General features: G+C 41.5%; 2 protein-coding genes and 1 non-coding gene across 3 annotated transcripts; all 3 read right to left on the reverse strand.

The window, feature by feature from the left end:
- Positions 1 to 2,079: 2,079 nt before the first annotated feature.
- On the reverse strand, positions 2,080 to 8,130 carry LOC113021140 (phospholipase B-like 1). Its single transcript, XM_026165620.1, has 11 exons — positions 7,761 to 8,130; positions 7,202 to 7,424; positions 7,015 to 7,098; positions 6,555 to 6,696; positions 5,963 to 6,103; positions 4,816 to 4,960; positions 4,012 to 4,212; positions 3,727 to 3,867; positions 3,448 to 3,633; positions 2,612 to 2,718; positions 2,080 to 2,492 (listed from the first exon to the last, which is right to left on the reverse strand). Exons 1-11 carry the CDS (start codon positions 7,828 to 7,830, stop codon positions 2,316 to 2,318), a joined length of 1,617 nt encoding a protein of 538 aa, XP_026021405.1. The 5' UTR covers positions 7,831 to 8,130; the 3' UTR covers positions 2,080 to 2,315.
- Positions 8,131 to 13,553: 5,423 nt separating this feature from the next.
- LOC113021169 (phospholipase B-like 1) lies at positions 13,554 to 21,162 on the reverse strand. Its single transcript, XM_026165654.1, has 11 exons — positions 21,048 to 21,162; positions 20,245 to 20,467; positions 20,051 to 20,134; positions 18,738 to 18,873; positions 18,121 to 18,261; positions 16,200 to 16,344; positions 15,447 to 15,647; positions 15,162 to 15,302; positions 14,883 to 15,068; positions 14,285 to 14,391; positions 13,554 to 14,165 (listed from the first exon to the last, which is right to left on the reverse strand). The coding sequence occupies exons 1-11, from the start codon at positions 21,115 to 21,117 to the stop codon at positions 13,989 to 13,991; spliced, it is 1,611 nt and encodes a 536-aa protein (XP_026021439.1). The 5' UTR covers positions 21,118 to 21,162; the 3' UTR covers positions 13,554 to 13,988.
- A 231-nt stretch (positions 21,163 to 21,393) lies between these two features.
- trnar-ccu (transfer RNA arginine (anticodon CCU)) lies at positions 21,394 to 21,466 on the reverse strand. The gene has a single exon. It is a non-coding gene; the product is annotated as a tRNA-Arg (tRNA).
- Between the last annotated feature and the right edge of the window lie 236 nt (positions 21,467 to 21,702).

A 21,702-nucleotide genomic window follows, 5' to 3' on the forward strand; every position in this document is an offset into this window, starting at 1 on the left:
TTATGCAGATATTTGACCTTATATGCTGCTGGTCCTCAAGCCTTGAGCAAAGACACATATCACTGAATAAGACCTCTGTTTTATACTGAGATGCAGTGACATGTAAGAAATAATGCACTATAAGAAAAAAAACAAGAAAAGAACAAAACAAACCGCTAAAATGCTCAAAGCGCATCACCGGGTAAATTTCAGCACCCAGTGATGCGGTTCAGCACACTGGACAGACAGTTAAAGCAAAGAAACCACAGTGAGCTCAGGTAAAGATGCTTTCTGTGACCCCACTGTGATCAGGAAAAAACAAAAACACACAAAAACAGGCACCATCTAAAGGTGGACCCACAACTTTCAAATTCAAATTGCGCTTGCTACGATAGCAATGATGAAAACAGCAGCTCACCCTCTCTGAGGGGAAAACTACGATGGGAGTTCAGTACAACCAGGCTTTCTTTGCGTTAGCTGGTTAACCCCCAAACCTCAGCTGGAGATAACGATTGTCGCGACGATGGTTATCAACTTTCTCTGATAAGTCGGGTTTTCTGCTTCCGGTACACCCCGGATCTGTGTTCGCATAAATAAACAAACAAACAAAAAAAGGAGCATTTCTCGGATCATGTGACTCTTCTTCCGCAGAAAAAAAGGCGGCTTCTATGAGAGCAACTTACTCACAAATGATGACGATTAAATGTATAAAGAATGTAAAACAAAAATAACAGTTAAATACAATATCTTTGCACACAAGACAAGAGATTAATGCTGCAGAAAATCTGGGATTTTCTAATTTGAAGAGTGCGCATCAGAGCTCTGAAACTGTAATCTGGATACATTTAAACATTAAACGTTTCTGTCCCACAGGACAGGTAAGGACGTGTAAATCTCTTTATTTTGTTGGCAGATCAAAGTGAAATGCATTTTGATTGCTAGTCGGTCTTGGTGACCAACGAATGTAACTGATCAGTTTTCCAATCTGTGTACTAGTAGCTGCAATTCCAACAATGTAAAATAAGACCATCCATCCATTCGCTTCTGCTTATCCTTTTCAGGGTCGCGGGGGCCGCTGGAGCCTATCCCAGCTGTCATATGTATGATGTAAAATAAGACTTTACAGCCAATTACAAGTATGTATAAAATTATAAACATTTTTCTGCTTCATTAAATTGACATAGGTTTACGGGCCAATACCAAAAATCACTTTTTTCGGAGACAGCTACAGAAGAAGACAAGTTTTCGAATTGTCTTGCTTTGTTACTTTTCCATTAAATATTTATGAAAGCCTCGAACTCACATGAACAATCCACTTGATCACTAGATTTGACTTTGGTGACAAAAGATCAAAGGCTTAAGAACTCTAATGCTAAATCTGGTGATAAGTGACTGATGGAGGCTTAGAGCCACATTCATTTAGAGAAGTTCACCGCAGAGCTCGATGAGATTCCAATCCTAATGTCCTGGTTTGATCTCTTTTTGTGGGGATCTGATTTAAAGCCTAAACTTGAGCTCACTTAATTTGATGTAGATTTAATAGAACTGAGTTTAGATTGTGAAGAAAACTAACTGAAATCTGAGTAAAGTTTAAACTTAATCACTCAAACATATGTTTTAAAATCTCACACATCAAATGACCCTGCACCAGAAAAAAATCTAAACCCGAGTAGCTGAAAGTCCAGACTGTGAGAATTTAAGTGTAAAACAAAAATGGAATAAAGGCATATCGTAGACATGCAAAGAAAGAAACACAAAAATACAAAAAGAGGTTTTTAATTTTGCACAGCACAATAAAAAAAGCAGCAAACAAAAATCAGATCATAAGAGATGATCAGCTCCTGAGTCCTGAGGCATTGCACTGATTGTTTCCTCTACTCCTGCAGCAATAGTGTTTGTATATATGAAGACATTCAAGCATCAAAAATAAAGATTTTACTTTAAGGTGGCACATCTGCTGATTTTGTGATTTGGTATTTTATTATATCATAAAGCTACTGTGAGCATCAAAGGCACCATATATATATATATATATATATATATATATATATATATATATATATATATATATATATATATATATATATATATATATATATATATATATATATATATATAAAAATTTAAAGAAAAAAAAAAAGTGACTGCTGAGAAGAAAGGAGATCTACTCATGGATGCAATAGCAAACATGCAGAAAAAAAAAAATCATCTGCTGGATGGACATTGAAAGGACAGATAAAACCCGCCTCCCAGAAACTCACTGGGTTGTACAGATGGGCGTGGACCTCCATTACCCTGAAAGAATCTGTCGCGCGCACACAGTCACACACTGATGCTCATGGATCGAAAAGAATGGGCTGCATCTTGATAAAGGTGAAGTTGTAATACTGTGGCAGACCCTGGTGGCTAATGCTGCCGAATTTGTCCCAAAAGAACGGCGGGAGTCCGTCCTGTGTTGTCGGCCCGTTCACCGCCTCCGCACGAAAATCCCCAGCCAAGTGGAAATCTGTCACCTGCACAGGGAAAAAGACGCCAACAAGAAGAAAGCTGGGTAGAGCTTAAAAGCATCTGAATTCATGAAACCTGCATGACTGCTACTGATGAAAAGGCTATTGTGGCGCTCTGGGAATACCTTAGTGTCATAGCAGCCTCCTGGTGAAGGCCTCTCGCTTTGCAGGTCGTTACGGCAACAGATGGACTTGCAGGGGTCACCCTTTGAGTACGGATCCTTCTTGTAGTCTGAAAACAAGCAAACCAAAAATATCATGCTTGTGAATGTAAATGGGTGGCTACTGGAAAAAGAAATGAAAAGATTTCAAAAATTAAACAGAGATCCAACTAAGCCTAATTCTGTGTCACAGTTCAGCTATCACACTGGCTACTGCAGAAGAAACCCTGGGACACTCGTGGACCTGGTTGGGAAGAAATGCTCTACCTGTGCATCTTTGGTTTAAACAGACGTGCAACAAGTCTGAACAGAAGAGGTACCTAAAAGAAATGTATAAAACTATATCAGCTCAAGCTATAGCTATCAGAATAGCTAGGAAAAGGCCACTTAATTAGGTACAGTTGTTCAACTACTTGTTAGTGCAAATATCTAATCAGACAGTAAAACAGCAGTAACACAGTGGATTTATGCACATAGACATGGTGAAGACAACCTGCTAAAGTTCAAACTGAGCATCATTTAAATCCCCAAATCCACTTCAGTATTGTTATGACTGTTATGAACATGTTCTACCAATCTTCTAATGGCTGCTTCCAGCAGGACAACGGACCACATCGCAAAGCTCAGATCATCTCAAACTGCTAGATGTGATTTGAATCCAGCAGCTTGTTGAATGTGTGCCTCTAACAAGATGTAACTAATGAAGTGTACTGCAGCCAAAAATCTAGCTTATGAAACAGCAACATACAAAGAGTCAGCAGAATGAGTTAAAACTAAGAAGCTGAGATGGAGCCACACACCATTGAATCTCATGATGCGCTTCAAGGACTCCAGGTCCTTAACGCCACACTGGTCACGGCGAAAGATCTTGGCTCTGGGACAGAGGTCATAGGAGAAGTCCTCTCCGTACTGCTCCCACATTTCTACGTAACCACTCATTGTGTAGATCTTCCGATGGAAAGGAATGTTGTAGGACGGCCAATAACCTGTAAGAAATGGATGTGGTGACGAAATCACAGAAAAGTCTAAAAATGAAATATGATACAAAATACAATTGAATGTAGAAAATGATTAGCTGCCTCTGCGCAGAGTCTGTGTCTGGTCCGAGTACTCCACCAAGCTGGGGATCTGCTCCACCACAGTCAGCGCACCGTCGTCAAGACTGTGACCCAGCTTCACTTTGCTTCTGTCCAACACCATGTACTGATTGTTGTAGGTTCCTGCAAGAGTTACAGGTGGATTTATGGAAGAGAAAAAAGTTTAATAAAGAGGCCTGAGCATGATTTAGCTTTTTCTATCAAAACACAGCACAGTTTCTGTGCTTCGTGTATAAAGATCCATGTACATAAGGCAGACATGCTCACCAGAGTTATACATGGAAAAGGTTTTGGCCCATTCTTCTCCGGTTTTTGCCAAACTGTGAGCCAGCCTGACCCTCTGCCAGGCCAGTAGGCTATTTGGGGTGATTGTGTCAAAAAGGGAGGAGTTGAAGACATTGTTGGTCGTCTGCGTCATCATCAGACCACTTCCCAAGAGGTAGAAGTCATCCAGCGACACCAGGAACCCTGAAGCCACAAACAAGCCACATTACAAACATGAGCTTTATGGATGATCTTCTTCCATAATGATGTTCTTTTTGCATGTGTGCCATGTGTGAAGAGGGCGAGATAACCAAAATTGTTATACAGAGACAGCAGAATGAATGGTTGGCCTTCTGGAGATGGCTGACACTGACTGAATTACGAAGTGGAATCATCAGCAAAACTCTAAAACTTAAGAAGCTGATCTCACCAAATTCATTTAAGACGTCTTTAACTGACCTGGAGGCAGCTACTACAAATGTACTGCATGAATATTAACAGCACAGTACTATTCAATAAACTCAGTGACTTTTACTTTTATTTATGTTTGTTTCAGCATAAATGTTGGTTGTGTTTGTATTTTACTCCATCAGTTTTACATTCTTATAGTTTTAGTGTGTTTTTGCTGTGTATTTTCATCTGTGTTGTACTAGTCTGTGCAGTTACTGATTGTAATGCTGCCTGTCTTGGATAGGACACGTTTTAAAAGAGTTGTGTAACCTTAAAGTAATGTTATCCTGGTTAAATGAAGGTTCAATCAAAATAAATGAGGTAAATTTTCACTGATGCTCTTGCTTTCTTACATACCAGGGTAGCTGCTAAAGGATAGTTTTCCAGTGGCTGTATGGGGCTCGCTGATGTGAAAGTCCCAGTGTTTGTAAATCCGCATCGTAGCAGCGTACGTGTACCAGCTGGAATGAGCGAACAGGAGGTTCTCGTACCCCGGCAGCATCTAAAGATGATGACAGAAATCAGTAATGAGACAATCGTGCGTCATGTCCAACAGTTATGTAGCTTAACCAACATAATAACATTGGTTTAGTTAGATAATTAACTTAAATTCAAGAATATCCTTTCAACAAAAGCCACCAAACAGACAGAACAAGAAGTCAGAACAGGTGACGTTATAGGACTTTTGAATTTGGCCTGTTATTTAGCACAAACATACATTTGTTAAAGCTGCTGTGCAAAAAACACTTTGAAGTTACAGGTTTTAGAATATGCACCTCTGTGTACAAAACTGTCCCCTGATTTAATTATGTCACTGAAAATTAAACTTAGTTTCTTTAAATATGAAATAAAGATGAATAATGCGTTACTGCACTAATGCACCAGCACATTCGATTACACAGGAAATTTGCTCTTCACTGGTAGTTTCTTGTTCTTCTTATTTTGCACACCTATGAAAATCAGGTTACAGCTGATGTCAGTGAAGCATTACTAATTTGCTGTGAAGTAAATTTGAGGAACTACTCATATACATCAGCTGCTTTTTGTGTTATGTGTATTTTTTTAAATATCTAATAAGAATAAGAGCCTGATCAGGATCGTAGACTGTATATAAAAGATGGCCACTGTAAGCTGTGCGCAAACTTGTATTTTAGATCCTCGGGTTTGGCATTTTATCGGTTGCCATATTTTTTTCCCCCTCAAACTTGATGAGAAAGAGGAGACACCACATCTTCATAAAGTGAACTTATCAACTGCTCGTTTTATGTTGCAGAAACGGAACATTTTGATGTATTCACCAAGACTTGAAACCAGCGGCTGAGAGGAGGAACTGAAAAGTAAGATGTTTACGGAGTTCATAGATCAGATGCTTCTTCAAAGTCAGACTACCTTTTGCAACCAGAAGAAAGAGTGAGTTGATTTTAGGCATCGCTAGCTTCACTTTTGGTCTCTATATCCATCTTTTATATACAGTCTGTGATTAACTTGTGTTTTGACCTCTGACCTTGATGAGTGCAGAGCAGTGACCCATCCCTGGAAGTTTGAAGTCTCTGAGTGAAGGATAGGAGCTGGGGACCAGGGCTGGGATCAGATCCAGCAGGTCTCCCACAGAGTTCAGGAACTGGACGTCAAACAGCGTCAGCGGCTTTGGGAAGGACAACAGATAAACAGCTGGTCATCAAATGCAAACAAACAGTGCTGCTGCTCCTGATGTGAGACGGCCATTTATCAAAAACCCCAAAAAACATACAGAATAAAAGCTACAAAATAATTAATTATGAGAAAAGAAAACATAAAAAGTCCTCTCACATCTTACAGCAAACAAAAGTCGATCCATTAAATAAAATAATTATTTGCATTCATAACTGCTGGTATGTAGTATTACTGCTAGTGCCATTAATGTAACACTATTGGCTCTATAGCATATTTATAAAAATCTTCTTAAGTACTATTACTTCTACTTTTTATATTTAACATGGTTTAAGGCTGTGAAACCTGATATGAAACTGTTGGTTGATGCTTCTGCATCTCAGAGTGCAGATTTATTTGTTAGTAATTTTTCACTGTTCTTGTTTTTGGTCACATGGTTATCCTACCTTCTTCCCTTGCTTCTTGGCCCACGCTGCCACTCCTGCCTGCAATCCGTCCAGCTGAGCCATGATGAAGCCGGCGTGTTTCCACAGAGGATCGGAGCTCTTGTTCCCTTTCACCTGCTGTCTGACCCATGAGTCCTGCTTCCTGAATATACAAGAATCATATTAGACTGACATTTAAGTAAACAGATAACTGCTACTGTACAGAACTCCCACCGTAATACTGCATCAGCAGAAAAACATGATCAAAACTGTTCTTTATTCTGCAACATTATGAATGTCAGGGGTGAACTTCTGTAAGCTCTGTTGTGGTCAAGAGTGGCTGAATGCCAACGCTGAGAGTGCTTAAATGTTTGGTTGAACTTTTTTCAGAAGAGGATATGAAAGATGACAGATTGTGAAGTAGATGTGACATTTCTGCTGCTCGGGTTTTAACTCTGAAAGGAAAAGGGAACAGACTCACTCCATAAATTTCTGAACTGGGTCGAGCATCTTTGGTTCGGTGATCAGCTGCGGGTACATGTTGGTGTAGTGGTCCATCATCTGCCTCGGGAGGAGGAAGAATGAGTACAAGTATAAGAGTGAATACAAAATGCCATAGCCTATAGAGTAAAATAAATAAGGTTATAATGAGAACTGACAGCACTTACTGGGCGGTCAGGAAACCTTCGAGGTAGCCAGCCAGGAAGAAAGTGATCTCATCCGTTTCAGGAGTTTTTCCATACCCTGCTCGGATCTCCAGGACGCTCCAGCCTGTACTGGATAGGGTGTTATTCAGGAACCCGTAAGCATCCCCCTCGACCTCCATCACCCCCTCCTTTAACTTGACAAGCTTGTGATCAGGGTCCCAGTACACAGTGGCTGCTGTCAGCTCTGAGAACACATCAACATAATGAAAATATAAACAAAAAGGGAGGCACAGATCCCAGCTCCTCTACTTAGGGATTTTTTTCTATATTTGCTGTGATGAATTAATGGATGCAAACAAAAATGAAAGTTAAATGTCAGGTTAGGGATCACACTGCACGAAACACTTCACTCAGTCTCCAAAACAACTTAAAACTCAACGCGTACAAAAATCATCTGTACGGCACATTCATACAAGCAGCACGGACGCTGGAAATAAACCACCACTTCATTCCTGAAAGAATGAAACCAACAGATCCTTAAACAATCACCCGTGACTTCTCATGGACTCGTCCTACTTACTGTCAGCAGAGCCGAAGGTCGCAGCCACGCTGAACAGAAGACAGACATGTAACCAATTTAGCGAAGACATGTCTGCGAGAATGGAGCTAAAAACTAAAACTGCTGCGGGACATAGAAATGGTTCGAGCAGAAGTGGCAGAAGTAAAGAGGAAATCTGCGTTTTCTACGCAGGGAAAGTCCAAGTCACGCGAGCTCAGAGTTTCCTGATTGGCTGCGGCCAGGAGCGGAAAAAAGGGAACAGTACGCACACGTGAAAACACTTCGAGACAAGCTGCTGGAACAACTAAGATAGTTGGTAAACAAGAGATTTTTAGTTTGGGGACAAGAAAAGAAAGAAAATAACTTTCCACCCCAGATGGGACTCGAACCCACAATCCCTGGTGTTGTGGATAGGCGTAACTTTGGGTCACGTGGTGTCGGTAATAGTAGTAGTGATTACTATGTTACCTGTTCTCCACCCGAGGGAATCTTTCTGAATGAGCGGGTGACGGGGGAAGACAACTTTTGCTGACCGCTCAAGTCTGGAATGTCTGATCACTGTTTTTCCATGGATTTTAATGATTTTTGATAACAAATAAATGAGTTTTAAATTGGAATTTTGACGTTTTAACAGCGAGCGCGTCAACATCATTCCCCTATTCAGCTGCTCGGCGACTCTAACGCCGACGCGAGCCCATCCACCGCCGCCACTACACCCACAAAAACGACTTGTCTGACAGAGAAAGAGAAGGCGACAGTGGTATGTTGAATGCTTAAAATGAGTGGTACGCAAGCTGCATCTGTTGTTGGAAAACCTGAAAAGGATAAAAGATTAATTGTTCTCACTGAGAAAGCTTTTGCATATAAAATTGAAACCACCCAAGCAGATCGGAAAAGGCATGTAAACAAAATGAAAAGTGTGATTATGTCTCTTAAAGAGCTAATGAAAGATGATAAAAGTTATTCACAAGTTAAATCACAGTTTGATGAGTTAACACACTTGTTTAAGGATGCCAGTGCATTGCATGAGTCTCTGTTTTCTTTAATCTCAGTTAACGAGAAAGATAAACAAAATATATGGTTCTCAAGCATTGCTAAATACAATAAAGAGTTTATGGAGGATGTCAAGATATAGCTTGCTGAAACTGAAAAACATTCAGGCAGGCCATCATCTGACAAAGCATAGTCAGATGATGGCCTGGAAACTTCCCTGGGAGGAGAAGTGGAGGTGCAAGAGCACATTGGGAAAAGAACCTCAATTATGTCTTAATCCCCAGAATGATGTTCAGGATGACGTGTTGTGTCAAATCAAGGCAGTAGGTCGAGCTCAAGAGTATCATCTCCTTCATCTGCACATCTCAGGGCAGAAGCTGAAACGGCTGCTTTGCTCGCACAGCAACATATACTTAAAGAAAAACACTCTCTTTAAGAACAGGAGGAGCAGTTGTGGAGAAAGAAAGAACAACTTCAGCTTGAAGCAGATATAGCTGCAACTGTTGCAAAAGTGAATGTGCTGAGAACTGGTTCCACAATGCGGATCGTTGCTTTGTAGAAATCTAATGGAATAGAATCATATTTTAAAACGAAAGGAAACAGGCTTGAAATCCTTATTGTGGAAGCACAGACTTTTGTTCCACAGACGCTTACAAAAGGTAATGCAATCACTGGGAATGCAGAGCTTCAAGTAAAAACAGTGCAACAGAATATGAAAAGGAAAAGGCCTGCACCCGCTCTTATGGGGCCTTCTGACACTTTTAGACCAATCCCATCTTTGTCTAATCAACAAGCTGCTCATCCAGTAGCCAATGAAAATCCGTTGTCCATTATGGAAAAACAAAATAAATTAAAATGTATGTTGGTCAATCAGCAAAGTCTCTTTTCACTGCCCAAAAGGGAGGTTCAAACCTTTGATGGCGATCCTTTACATTTTCAGGCTTTTATGTGCTCGTTTGAACAGATCATAGAAGCAACGACTGGCGATACTTTATAAGCACTTTGGGAATGGACATGTGATTGCATCTTCTTATTTGATCAAAGTTCACTCATGGGCACTGATTAGATCAGAAGATGGAAAGGCTCTTCAGGCATACTGTTTGTTCCTACGTGGATGCTGCAATGCAATGGAAGAGATTAATGATCTCTCTGAATTAAATACACCTGCCAAAATGCTTGCTTTGATTAGAAGACTGCCATATAAGTTAAAAGACAAATGGTGAACGGTAGCATGTGACATCCAGGAGAGGCAACATCGCAGAGCTGAATTCGTTGACGTTGTTTCCTTCCTTGAGTGTCAAGTTAAAATTGCTACAGATCCCGTCTTTGGAAATCTATGTGATGTTCCAGCAACACATCTAACAGCCAAGGGCAGCAATGGAGGGAAACGTTCTCCACATCCAAGAGCTAAAAGGAGTAGCTTTGGTACAACTCTGATGCTAAGAGACAGAATCAAACAGGAGCTCAAGATCGCCACAGTACTGTGAAGGCTTGTTTGTTCTGCAAAGGCGGACACACACTGGGGTCATGTGCTCTGCTTAATAAGATACCTCATAATGAGAAGATTTCGTTTCTTAAAAGGAATGGCATCTGTTTTGGCTGTTTGTATACTGGGCACATCAGCAAAGAATGCAGAAAATGTCTTTTATGTAAAATTTGTGGTTTCAGACATGCCAGTATTCTCCATATCCACCACAAGGAGAAGAATGAAGCCAAACCTGATAACAAGGCAGATAACAATCCAGATTAGTGGTCATACGGGGCCGGTGAATGAGATTGTAAGCTTGCCATCATGCCAGTTAAAGTAAAATCAAAGAGAGGTCAAAGAATAGTTGAAACATCTGCCTTTTTGAACCAAGGGAGTTCAGCATCCTTTTGTACAGTGGGTCTTATGGACAAGCTGAATATTGCTGGGAGGAAGACAACGATTCTCCTGCGCACTATGGGACAGGAGAAAGTGGTGGACAGTTTCATTGTACCTGAACTTGAAGTTGCTGGATTGGACAGTGACATATACTGTGATATACCTGACCTCTTCACTCAGCACAAAATGCCTGTAGATATTGGTAACGTCCCACATCAACAGGTCCTGGATGATTTGCACATTTGAAGCATGTTCATTTGCCAGAAATGAAGTCCAGTGTGGAGCTTTTGATTGGCATGAATATGCCCAGAGCTCTGGAACCTTTGGAGGTCATCCGGAGTGTCGGTGATGGACCTTTCACCGTTAGACTGTGCTTGGTTGGACAGTGCATGGGCCACTTAATCGACAATGCTGTGGAAGGCCAGGATGTTTGGCAACAGTTACTCCCAAAAGAGTTTCTGCTGTCACACTGGATAAGCTATGGAAACAGCAGTTCAAGATGGACTTCCCTGAGAGCAGCCATGATGAGCAGATGGGCTGTCAAAGGAAGACTCAAAACTCCTGGAGTTGGTGATGGGTGATTTGGTATATCCCTCACCATGGGGTTTACCATCCTACCAAGGAGAAGATGCGGGTCGCCTTCGGCTGTGCAGCATCATTCCAGGGTGTCTCTCTTAATGCGCAGCTCCTGAGTGGCCCTGACTTAACAAATGCTTTGGTTGGAGTACTGACGAGGTTCAGAATAGAGCCTATTGTTTTGATGTCTGACATCCAGGTTATGTTTCACCAGGTGCATGTGCCAGAGGAAGATTCTGACCTATTGATATTTCTCTGGTGGCCTAGTGATGACTTTAGAGCATGCAAGAGTACAGGATGGGTGTTCATTTGTTTGGGGCAACATCCTCTCCAAGCTGTGCCGACTATGCCCTGCGGAAATGCGCAGAGGACAACAAAGCATACTTCAGCCAGCAGGTGATAGACACCATTCTGTATAGTTTTTATGTGGACAACTGCCTTGCTTCAATAGGCTCTGAAGACAAAGCCATCAATCTTTACTCAGATCTCAGAGACATCTGTGCCAGGGGTGGCTTCAACTTAACAAAGTGAGTAATAGCTGCAGCATTCTGGCAGTTATACCTGAGGAGGAAAGAGCAAAGAAAGTTAAGGTCATAGACCTGGATCGTGACCTGTTGAGGGAGCATTGGGACTGTGGTGGTGCCTACAGTCAGATGCATTTAAGTTGCATTTAAGATGCATTGTAAATGTAAAACCTGATTTTGGAGAGACGGCCACTGCTCAGTTGCATCACTTTGCAGATGCGAGTGGAAAGGGGTGTGGCGCTGTTACTTACCTGCTGCTGCACACCAGTCACTCACAGATACACAGTTCCTTCATAATGGGAAAGTCCAGTGTGCCTTTAAAACCAGTCACAATCCTACGCATGGAAATGATGCCAGCAGTGGTAGCAGTTTGCGAGGATAAAATGTGGAGGAGGGAGTTGAGACTACCTCTCCTAAACTCAGTATTTTGCACAGACAGCACCGCAGTGTTGAAATATATCAATAATGAGACTTCCAGGTTCCGTGTTTTTGTGGTGAACCAAGTGTCAGAGATCCTCAAGGCTTCTAGTGCCTCCCAGTGGAGGAATGTAAACACAACGCATAACCCTGCAGACTTTGCCTCCAGAGGCATGAAGGCAGAGACCTTTCTACACTGAATGGATATCTGGTCCTGCATTTTGTTACACAGCCAGAGAACAATTGGCCTGTGAACCCAGAACTTGCAATAACTTTAACATGACGATCCTGAAGTTAAGGTGTCTGCTGCCATGGACGTCTCACAAGCACATGATGATGATCATCCTCTGACCCTTTTAATCCATTGTGCTTCATTCTGGACTTGTCTCATCAGGGTGATGGGTTGGATTTTGAGGTTCAAGACCTTGCTATTGCACCGCAGGAAGAACAAGACAGACTTCCAGTCTCCATCTGATACAACTCAGTCTGAAGGTGCTCATCATAGGGTTGAGTTCTGCCACGGCTTTCTTTCATTGGGAGAGGTTGAGGATGCTGAGATGCAAATAATCAAGTTCTGTCAGAGGAAAAGATATCCCTAAAGGATATTCCTGCCTCCAAAGAGGAGAGACTTTGAAACGAAGCAGCCACATACATAAGGTGAATCCTGTTCTGGAGGATGATGTGCTGCGGGCTGTCGGACATCTGAGTAGAGCTGTCATGTCAGAAGATTCCAAGCATCCTGTCATAATCGCTAAAGATCTTCACATTTCTTTAAAAAAAATGTATTTATAAGATTTTAAGGTCAAAGATCTTCATATTTCTAATCTAATTCTGAAGCATATTCATAAAGAGGTGGTTCATGGTGAAAAGAACCACATACTCTCAAAGCTGCATCAAAAATACTGGGTTCCTGGTGCCTTATGTCGAGGTGTGTGGCCTGTGGAAGGTTTCATGGAACTGCAGGCCAGCTGCAGCTGGCTGAGTTGCATGAAAGCAGAGTAACCCTTGAGAAATCCCCGTTAAGCTTTGTTGGAGTGGACTATTTTGGTCCATTTGAAGTAAAACGTGGGAGAAGTGTTATGAAGCGGTATGGCGTTATTTTCGCTTGTTTGGCGATTAGAGCCAGGCGTTTTCAGGCAAATACCAAAAATCACTTTTTTCGGATGACAACTACAGATGAAGACATGTTTTCAAATTGTCTTGCTTTCTTACTTTTCCATTAAATATTTATGAAAGCTTCAAACGCACATGAATAATCCACTAAACCAGAGTAGCTGAAAGTCCAGACTGTGAGAGTTTAAGTATAAAACAAAAATGGAATAAAGGCATAACGTAGACATGCAAAGAAACACAAAAATACAAGAAGAGGTTTTTAATTTCACACAGCACAATCAAAAGGCAGCAAACAAAAATCAGATCATAAGAGATGATCAGCTCCTGAGTCCTGAGGCATTGCACTGATCGTTTCCTCTACTCCTGCAGCAATAGTGTTTGTATATATGAAGACATTCAAGCATCAAAAATAAAGATTTTACTTTAAGGTGGCACATCTGCTGATTTTGTGATTTGGTATTTTATTATATCATAAAGCTACTGTGAGCATCAAAGGCACCAATGGCTGCACACAGGACACCCTGGGAAAAAAAACGTGTTTAGAAATAGATCAGAAATCTGTGTTTACCAGCGTTGAATGAAATCCTATAAAAAAGTGACAGCGGAGAAAAAAGCAGATCTGCTCATGGATGCAATAGTAAACATGTAGAAAAAAAAATCATCTGCAGGATGGTAATGGAAAGGACAGATAAAACCGATGGTTGTGGACCTTCATTACCCTGAAAGAATCCCTATCGTGCGCACACAGTCACACACTGATGCTCATGGTTTGAAAAGAATGGGCTGCATCTTGACAAAAGTGAAGTTGTAATACTGTGGCAGGCCCTGGTGACTGATGCTGCTGAATTTGTCCCAAGAGAACGGTGGGAGTCCGTCCTGTGTTGTCGGCCCGTTCACCGCCTCCGCACGGAAATCCCCAGCCAAGTGGAAATCTGTCACCTGCACAGGGAAAAAGACGCCAACAAGAAGAAAGCTGGGTAGAGCTTAAAAGCATCTGAATTCATGAAACCTGTATGACTGCTACTGATGAAAAGGCTATTGTGGCGCTCTGGGAATACCTTAGTGTCATAGCAGCCTCCTGGTAAAGGATCCTCTCCTCGCAGGTCTTTACGGCAACAGATGGACTTGCAGGGGTCACCCTTTGAGTACGGATCCTTCTTATAGTCTGAAAACAAGCAAACCAAAAATATCATGCTTTCTGAAGCTAAAGCTTGAGAATTGAGCTTCAGAATAGCTAAATAAAAAAAGGCCACGTAATTAGACTTGTTCAACTACTTGTTAATGCAAAAATCTAATCAGACAATAAAATACCAGTAACTTGACAACCTAATAAAGTTCAAACTGACCATGGTCTACTAATCTTGTAAGGGCTTCTTCCAGCAGGATAACGCACCATGTCGCAAAGCTCAGATTATCTCAAACTGCCTTTTTGAAAGTGACAGTTTACACAAACAAAAAAAAAAAGTACTGAAGGGGCCTCCAGTGTCATTTTATCCACTAGATGTGATTTGAATCCAGCACCTTGTTGAATGTGTGCCTCTAACAAGATGTAACTAATGAAGTGTACTGCAGCCAAAAATCTAGCTTATGAAACAGCAACATACAAAGAGTCAGCAGAATGAGCTAAAACTAAGAAGCTGAGATGGAGCCACACACCATTGAATCTCATGATGCGCTTCAAGGACTCCAGGTCCTTAACGCCACACTGGTCACGGCGAAAGATCTTGGCTCTGGGACAGAGGTCATAGGAGAAGTCCTCTCCGTACTGCTCCCACATTTCTACGTAACCACTCATTGTGTAGATCTTCCGATGGAAAGGAATGTTGTAGGACGGCCAATAACCTGTAAGAAATGGATGTGGTGACGAAATCACAGAAAAGTCTAAAAATGAAATACGATACAAAATACAATTGAATGTAGAAAATGATTAGCTGCCTCTGCGCAGAGTCTGTGTCTGGTCCGAGTACTCCACCAAGCTGGGAATCTGCTCCACCACAGTCAGCGCACCGTCGTCAAGACTGTGACCCAGCTTCACTTTGCTTCTGTCCAACACCATGTACTGATTGTTGTAGGTTCCTGCAAGAGTTACAGGTGGATTTATGGAAGAGAAAAAAGTTTAATAAAGAGGCCTGAGCATGATTTAGCTTTTTCTATCAAAACACAGCACAGTTTCTGTGCTTCGTGTATAAAGATCCATGTACATAAGGCAGACATGCTCACCAGAGTTATACATGGAAAAGGTTTTGGCCCATTCTTCTCCGGTTTTTGCCAAACTGTGAGCCAGCCTGACCCTCTGCCAGGCCAGTAGGCTATTTGGGGTGATTGTGTCAAAAAGGGAGGAGTTGAAGACAACGTTGGTCGTCTGCGTCATCATCAGACCACTTCCCAAGAGGTAGAAGTCATCCAGCGACACCAGGAACCCTGAAGCCACAAACAAGCCACATTACAAACATGAGCTTTATGGATGATCTTCTTCCATAATGATGTTCTTTTTGCATGTGTGCCATGTGTGAAGAGGGCGAGATAACCAAAATTGTTATACAGAGACAGCAGAATGAATGGTTGGCCTTCTGGAGATGGCTGACACTGACTGAATTACGAAGTGGAATCATCAGCAAAACTCTAAAACTTAAGAAGCTGATCTCACCAAATTCATTTAAGACGTCTTTAACTGACCTGGAGGCAGCTACTACAAATGTACTGCATGAATATTAACAGCACAGTACTATTCAATAAACTCAGTGACTTTTACTTTTATTTATGTTTGTTTCAGCAGTTCATAAATGTTGGTTGTGTTTGTATTTTAGTCCATCAGTTTTACATTCTTATAGTTTTAGTGTGTTTTTGCTGTGTATTTTCATCTGTGTTGTACTAGTCTGTGCAGTTACTGATTGTAATGCTGCCTGTCTTGGATAGGACACGTTTTAAAAGATTGTAAAAATTTTTCACTGATGCTCTTGCTTTCTTACATACCAGGGTAGCTGCTAAAGGATAGTTTTCCAGTGGCTGTATGGGGCTCGCTGATGTGAAAGTCCCAGTGTTTGTAAATCCGCATCGAAGCAGCGTACGTGTACCAGCTGGAATGAGCGAACAGGAGGTTCTCGTACCCCGGCAGCATCTAAAGATGATGACAGAAATCAGTAATGAGACAATCGTGCGTCATGTCCAACAGTTATGTAGCTTAACCAACATAATAACATTGGTTTAGTTAGATAATTAACTTAAATTCGATAGTTTCCTTTCAACAAAAGCCACCAAACAGACAGAACAAGAAGTCAGAACAGGTGACGTTATAGGACTTTTAAATTTGGCCTGTTATTTAGCACAAACATACATTTGTTAAAGCTGCTGTGCAAAAAACACTTTGAAGTTACAGGTTTTAGAATATGCACCTCTGTGTACAAAACTGTCCCCTGATTTAATTATGTCACTGAAAATTAAACTTAGTTTCTTTAAATATGAAATAAAGATGAATAATGCGTTACTGCACTAATGCACCAGCACATTCGATTACACAGGAAATTTGCTCTTCACTGGTAGTTTCTTGTTCTTCTTATTTTGCACACTTATGAAAATCAGGTTACAGCTGATGTCAGTGAAGCATTACTAATTTGCTGTGAAGTAAATTTGAGGAACTACTCATATACATCAGCTGCTTTTTGTGTTATGTGTATTTTTTTTAATATCTAATAAGAATAAGAGCCTGATCAGGATCGTAGACTGTATATAAAAGATGGCCACTGTAAGCTGTGCGCAGACTTGTGTTTTAGATCCTCGGGTTTGGCATTTTATCGGTTGCCATATTTTTTCCCCCTCAAACTTGACGAGCAAGAGGAGACACCACATCTTCATAAAGTGAACTTATCAACTGCTCGTTTTATGTTGCAGAAATGGAACATTTTGGTTTATTCACCAAGACTTGAAACCACTAAAGATTACAGAATACATGCCCCAAAATGTATTTCGTAACATATTCCATTACGTTACTCAATGAGAGTAACGTATTCTGAATACTTTGGATTACTTAATATATTATCAAGCTTTTGTACAATTACATGAATGTACGATTGCTGTGCGATTTATTACTATTACTGAAGACTATACTCGCCATACCATTACCAACTAGATTTTTAAATCTTAATATAAAATGAGTAACAGTAGGGTGGACATTAGGTAAGGCTGCAAATTTTTGCAGCGATCTTATATAGAAAACTATTCTGCGCATATATAAAACAGGTCCGCGGCTCCAAACCGTAGTAAAGGGACGTCTGGCTAATGCGCTGGGCTCCGTGTCGGGCTCGTAGCCAAAAACTAGCTTTACTTTGTTGTCTGGGTCAACTTTGCTAACGAGAGACAGAGAAAGGCATTCTTTAGGACTATACCTGTAACACTCTACCTTTTGCCTTCATATTAAATAATTTGTTGAACAATAATTTTAAAAATATTTCATCACGTCATTATGCAAATAGAGGTGACATGGGCCGCGAGATGGAGACACAGGCATTAGAGCCTCTTAATGTGTGTTTTATTTATTTCCACCAGCGTGGAATTACCAAAAATAGAAAGGGCATAGCCTAACATATGAAATGGGAAAAGACCGCCGTGTAATCCCTTTATTTCAACAAAGTAACTGTATTCTGAATACCACCTTTTTAAACAGTAACTGTAACGGAATACAGTTACTCATATTTTGTATTTTAAATACGTAACGCCGGTACATGTATTCCTTTACTCCCCAACACTGTTCATAGAGCAGATGCTTCTTCAAAGTCAGACTTCCTTTTGCAACCAGAAGAAAGAGTGAGTTGATTTTAGGCATCGCTAGCTTCACTTTTGGTCTCTATATCCATCTTTTATATACAGTCTGTGATTAACTTGTGTTTTGACCTCTGACCTTGATGAGTGCAGAGCAGTGACCCATCCCTGGAAGTTTGAAGTCTCTGAGTGAAGGATAGGAGCTGGGGACCAGGGCTGGGATCAGATCCAGCAGGTCTCCCACCGCGTTCAGGAACTGGACGTCAAACAGCGTCAGCGGCTTTGGGAAGGACAACAGATAAACAGCTGGTCATCAAATGCAAACAAACAGTGCTGCTGCTCCTGAAGTGAGACGGCCATTTATCAAAAACAAAACAAAACACGGAATAAAAGCTACAAAATAATTAATTATGAGAAAAGAAAATATTAAAAATAATTCACATCTTACAGCAAATCAAAGTGGATTCTTTAAACAAATAAATTATTTGAATTCATAACTGCTGGTATGTAGTATTACTTTTACTGCCATTAATATCACTATTGGCTCTATAGCATATTCATGAAAATCTTCTTAAGTACTATTACTTCTACTTTTTATATTTAACATGACTTAAGCCTGTGAAACCTGATATAAAATTATTGGTTGATGCTTCTGCATTTCAGAGTGCAGATTTATTTGATAGCATTTTTTTTTAAACATTCTTGTGTTTTGTTGCGTTTTTGTGGGACAAAAATCCAGCCAAACGGCTATCCTACCTTCTTCCCTTGCTTCTCGGCCCACGCTGCCACTCCTGCCTGCAATCCGTCCAGCTGAGCCATGATGAAGCCGGCGTGTTTCCACAGAGGATCGGAGCTCTTGTTCACCTGCTGTCTGACCCATGAGTCCTGCTCCCTAAACGTACAAGAATCATATTTAGACTGAAATTTAACTAAATGGATAAATGCTACTTTACAAAACCCCACCGTAATACTGCATCAGTAGAAAAACCTGATCAAAAATGTTCTTAACTCTGCAACATGGTCTTTTTTTTCCGCCCATCCCATTTGGTTCTTTAGCCGTCAGAATTACTGTCTGAAGGCCAAGAAAGATCCCCAACAGATTTACTTTGCCAAGTGGGTCATCACAGGCTTGCTGTATTAGTCCATTTTAATGACCTTCGTTATTATTATTCATTATTTTATTTTCAGTTTTACAGATGGGACAAACATGACTGGGGGATAGGAAAGGGAGAAAGAAAGAGAGGGAGTGAGCGAGGGAGGGAACGAAAAACAGAGGTGAAGAGGGACAGTGAGAAAGGGCACTTAAAAAAATCATCTGGATCACCTGTTGAGAGAAGGAAAAAAAAAGAGAAAAAAAGAAAGTAAAAAAGAGAGCAATATAATAAGTACGACACCGTCGCAATAATCTGGCTAAGTGTAAGTAACCGTAAATACTCAATGTTGAATGTTATTGTGGAGCACGCAAGACTGTGCTTTTGCCAAGAAAGGTGTAGTTTGTGTTTGTGAACACCCGTGTGTACACCTGTCCGCGACCTGTGTGGATGGGCACACTTGTATTCAAAAGGTTTCTCCATTAAACGATCTGCTAGAGGGTGTGGGGAGCTATACCCCCGTCCCCCAGGGCATGAAGGACATCCAGGAGCAGAAGCCAGAGGGGGCTGCAGTGACATGTCCGTGGGCTCTGCCAGCAGCCAGCTGTACCAGAGTGGACCGAGCCCACGGAGCCATCCCCGCTCTCTGGAATCCACCAAGGCCAGGGGGCCCAGGCCCATCCGGACCAGGGCCCACAGAACCCGCAGCAGCCCACCCGACCCATCATCATCTCCCAAACTACGCAAGACAATAGACACGCAGGTTAAGTTCGTTCTCCACCACTCCTATATTTCTCCCCCGCCTCTTGACCACACCTCTGTTGTGGTCAAGAGTGGCTGAATGCCAACGCTGAGAGTGCTTAAATGTTTGGTTGAACTTTTTTCAGAAGAGGATATTGAAGATGACAGATTGTGAAGTAGATGTGACATTTCTGCTGCTCGGGTTGTAACTCTGAAAGGAAAAGGGAACAGACCCACTCCATAAATTTCTGAACTGGGTCGAGCATCTTTGGGTCGGTGATCAGCTGCGGGTACATGTTGGTGTAGTGGTCCATCATCTGCCTCGGGAAGAAAAGGAAGAATGAGTACAAGTATAAGAATGAATACAAAATGCCCAGACTCAGAATTTGAGTGAAAGAAATAAGATTATAATAAGAACTGACAGCACTTACTGGGCAGTCAGGAAGCCTTCGAGGTAGCCAGCCAGGAAGAAAGTGATCTCATCCGTTTCAGGAGTCTCTCCATACCCTGCTCGGATCTCAAGGACACTCCAGCCTGTACTGGATAGGGTGTCATTCAGGAACCCGTAAGCATCCCCCTCGACCTCCATCACCCCCTCCTTTAACTTGACAAGCTTGTGATCGGGGTCCCAGTACACAGTGGCTGCTGTCAGCTCTGAGAACACATCAACACAATGAAAATATAAACAAAAAGGGAGGCACAGATCCCAGCTCCTTTACTTATGGATTTTTTCCTTCTATATTGTTCTGATGAATTAATGGGTGCAAACAAAAATAAAAGTTTAATACCGACCAAAGGATCACTGTATCACCTCACACCCTGGACACTCCCTGTTTGTACTGTGTGCCCGAGGGCAACAGTTCAGAGCAATTAGTTTAAGGACAAATAGAGTCGAACACAGCTTTTACCCAACCGCAATAACATGTCTGAATGCTGCTACTAAAAAATGTCCATCACGCCATTCTTGAAATGATCTATGCACTGACTGAAGCATGTGTGTGGGAATGTTTGCTCATACTATTCTTATTAGCACTTTATTTATTTTATTTAGTGATTTAATTAAATGTTATTGTTTAATTTAGATTTTTATATTTCTATGGATGATGCACTGATCGGATACCACTTTTATTTTGGATGTACCTGCGACAATGACAATAAAGACATTCTGATTCTGATTCTTCAGATCCTTAAACAATCACCAGTGACTTCTCATGTAGCTACTTGTCCTACTTACTGTCAGCAGAGGCGAAGGTCGCAGCCACGATGAATAAAAGACAGGCATGTAACCAATTTAGTGGAGACATGTCTGCGAGAATGGAGCTGAAAACTAAAACTGCTGCGGGACATAGAAATGGTTCGAACAGAAGTGGCACGGGTAAAGAGGAAATCTGTCTTTTCTATGCAAGGAAAGTCCAAAGGTGACGCGAGCTCAGTTTCCTGATTGGCTGCGGCCAGGAGCGGAAAAGGGGAACAGTACGTGAAAACACTTCGAGACAAGCTGCTGGAACAACTAAGATAGTTGGTAAACAAGAGTACATGGTTTTCAGTTTTGAGACAAGAAAAGAAAGAAAATAACCTTCCACCCCAGATGGGACTCGAACCCACAATCCCTGGCTTAGGAGGCCAGTGCCTTATCCATTAGGCCACTGGGGCTGTATGGCTTTGTGACTCTCACAGGAAACTCTTTAGAGATTATAACAATCACCCTGCGACGATTTCATATCGTAGGTACCAGAGCCTGAGTCCGGAGCCGTGTGTGGGCTTTTCGAAGGTTTAGTTCAGAGTTACATGACGCGTCTACAGCGAAGAGAATTCTTTCTGCGCAGCTGGCATGTTTCCGTTCCGTTTTACAACTGAAAGCAAAAGCCCCATATTCATGGAGGCTTCGA

Source organism: Astatotilapia calliptera, chromosome 4 (genome assembly GCF_900246225.1).
Source record: "Astatotilapia calliptera chromosome 4, fAstCal1.2, whole genome shotgun sequence".
Classification (NCBI taxonomy): domain Eukaryota; kingdom Metazoa; phylum Chordata; class Actinopteri; order Cichliformes; family Cichlidae; genus Astatotilapia; species Astatotilapia calliptera.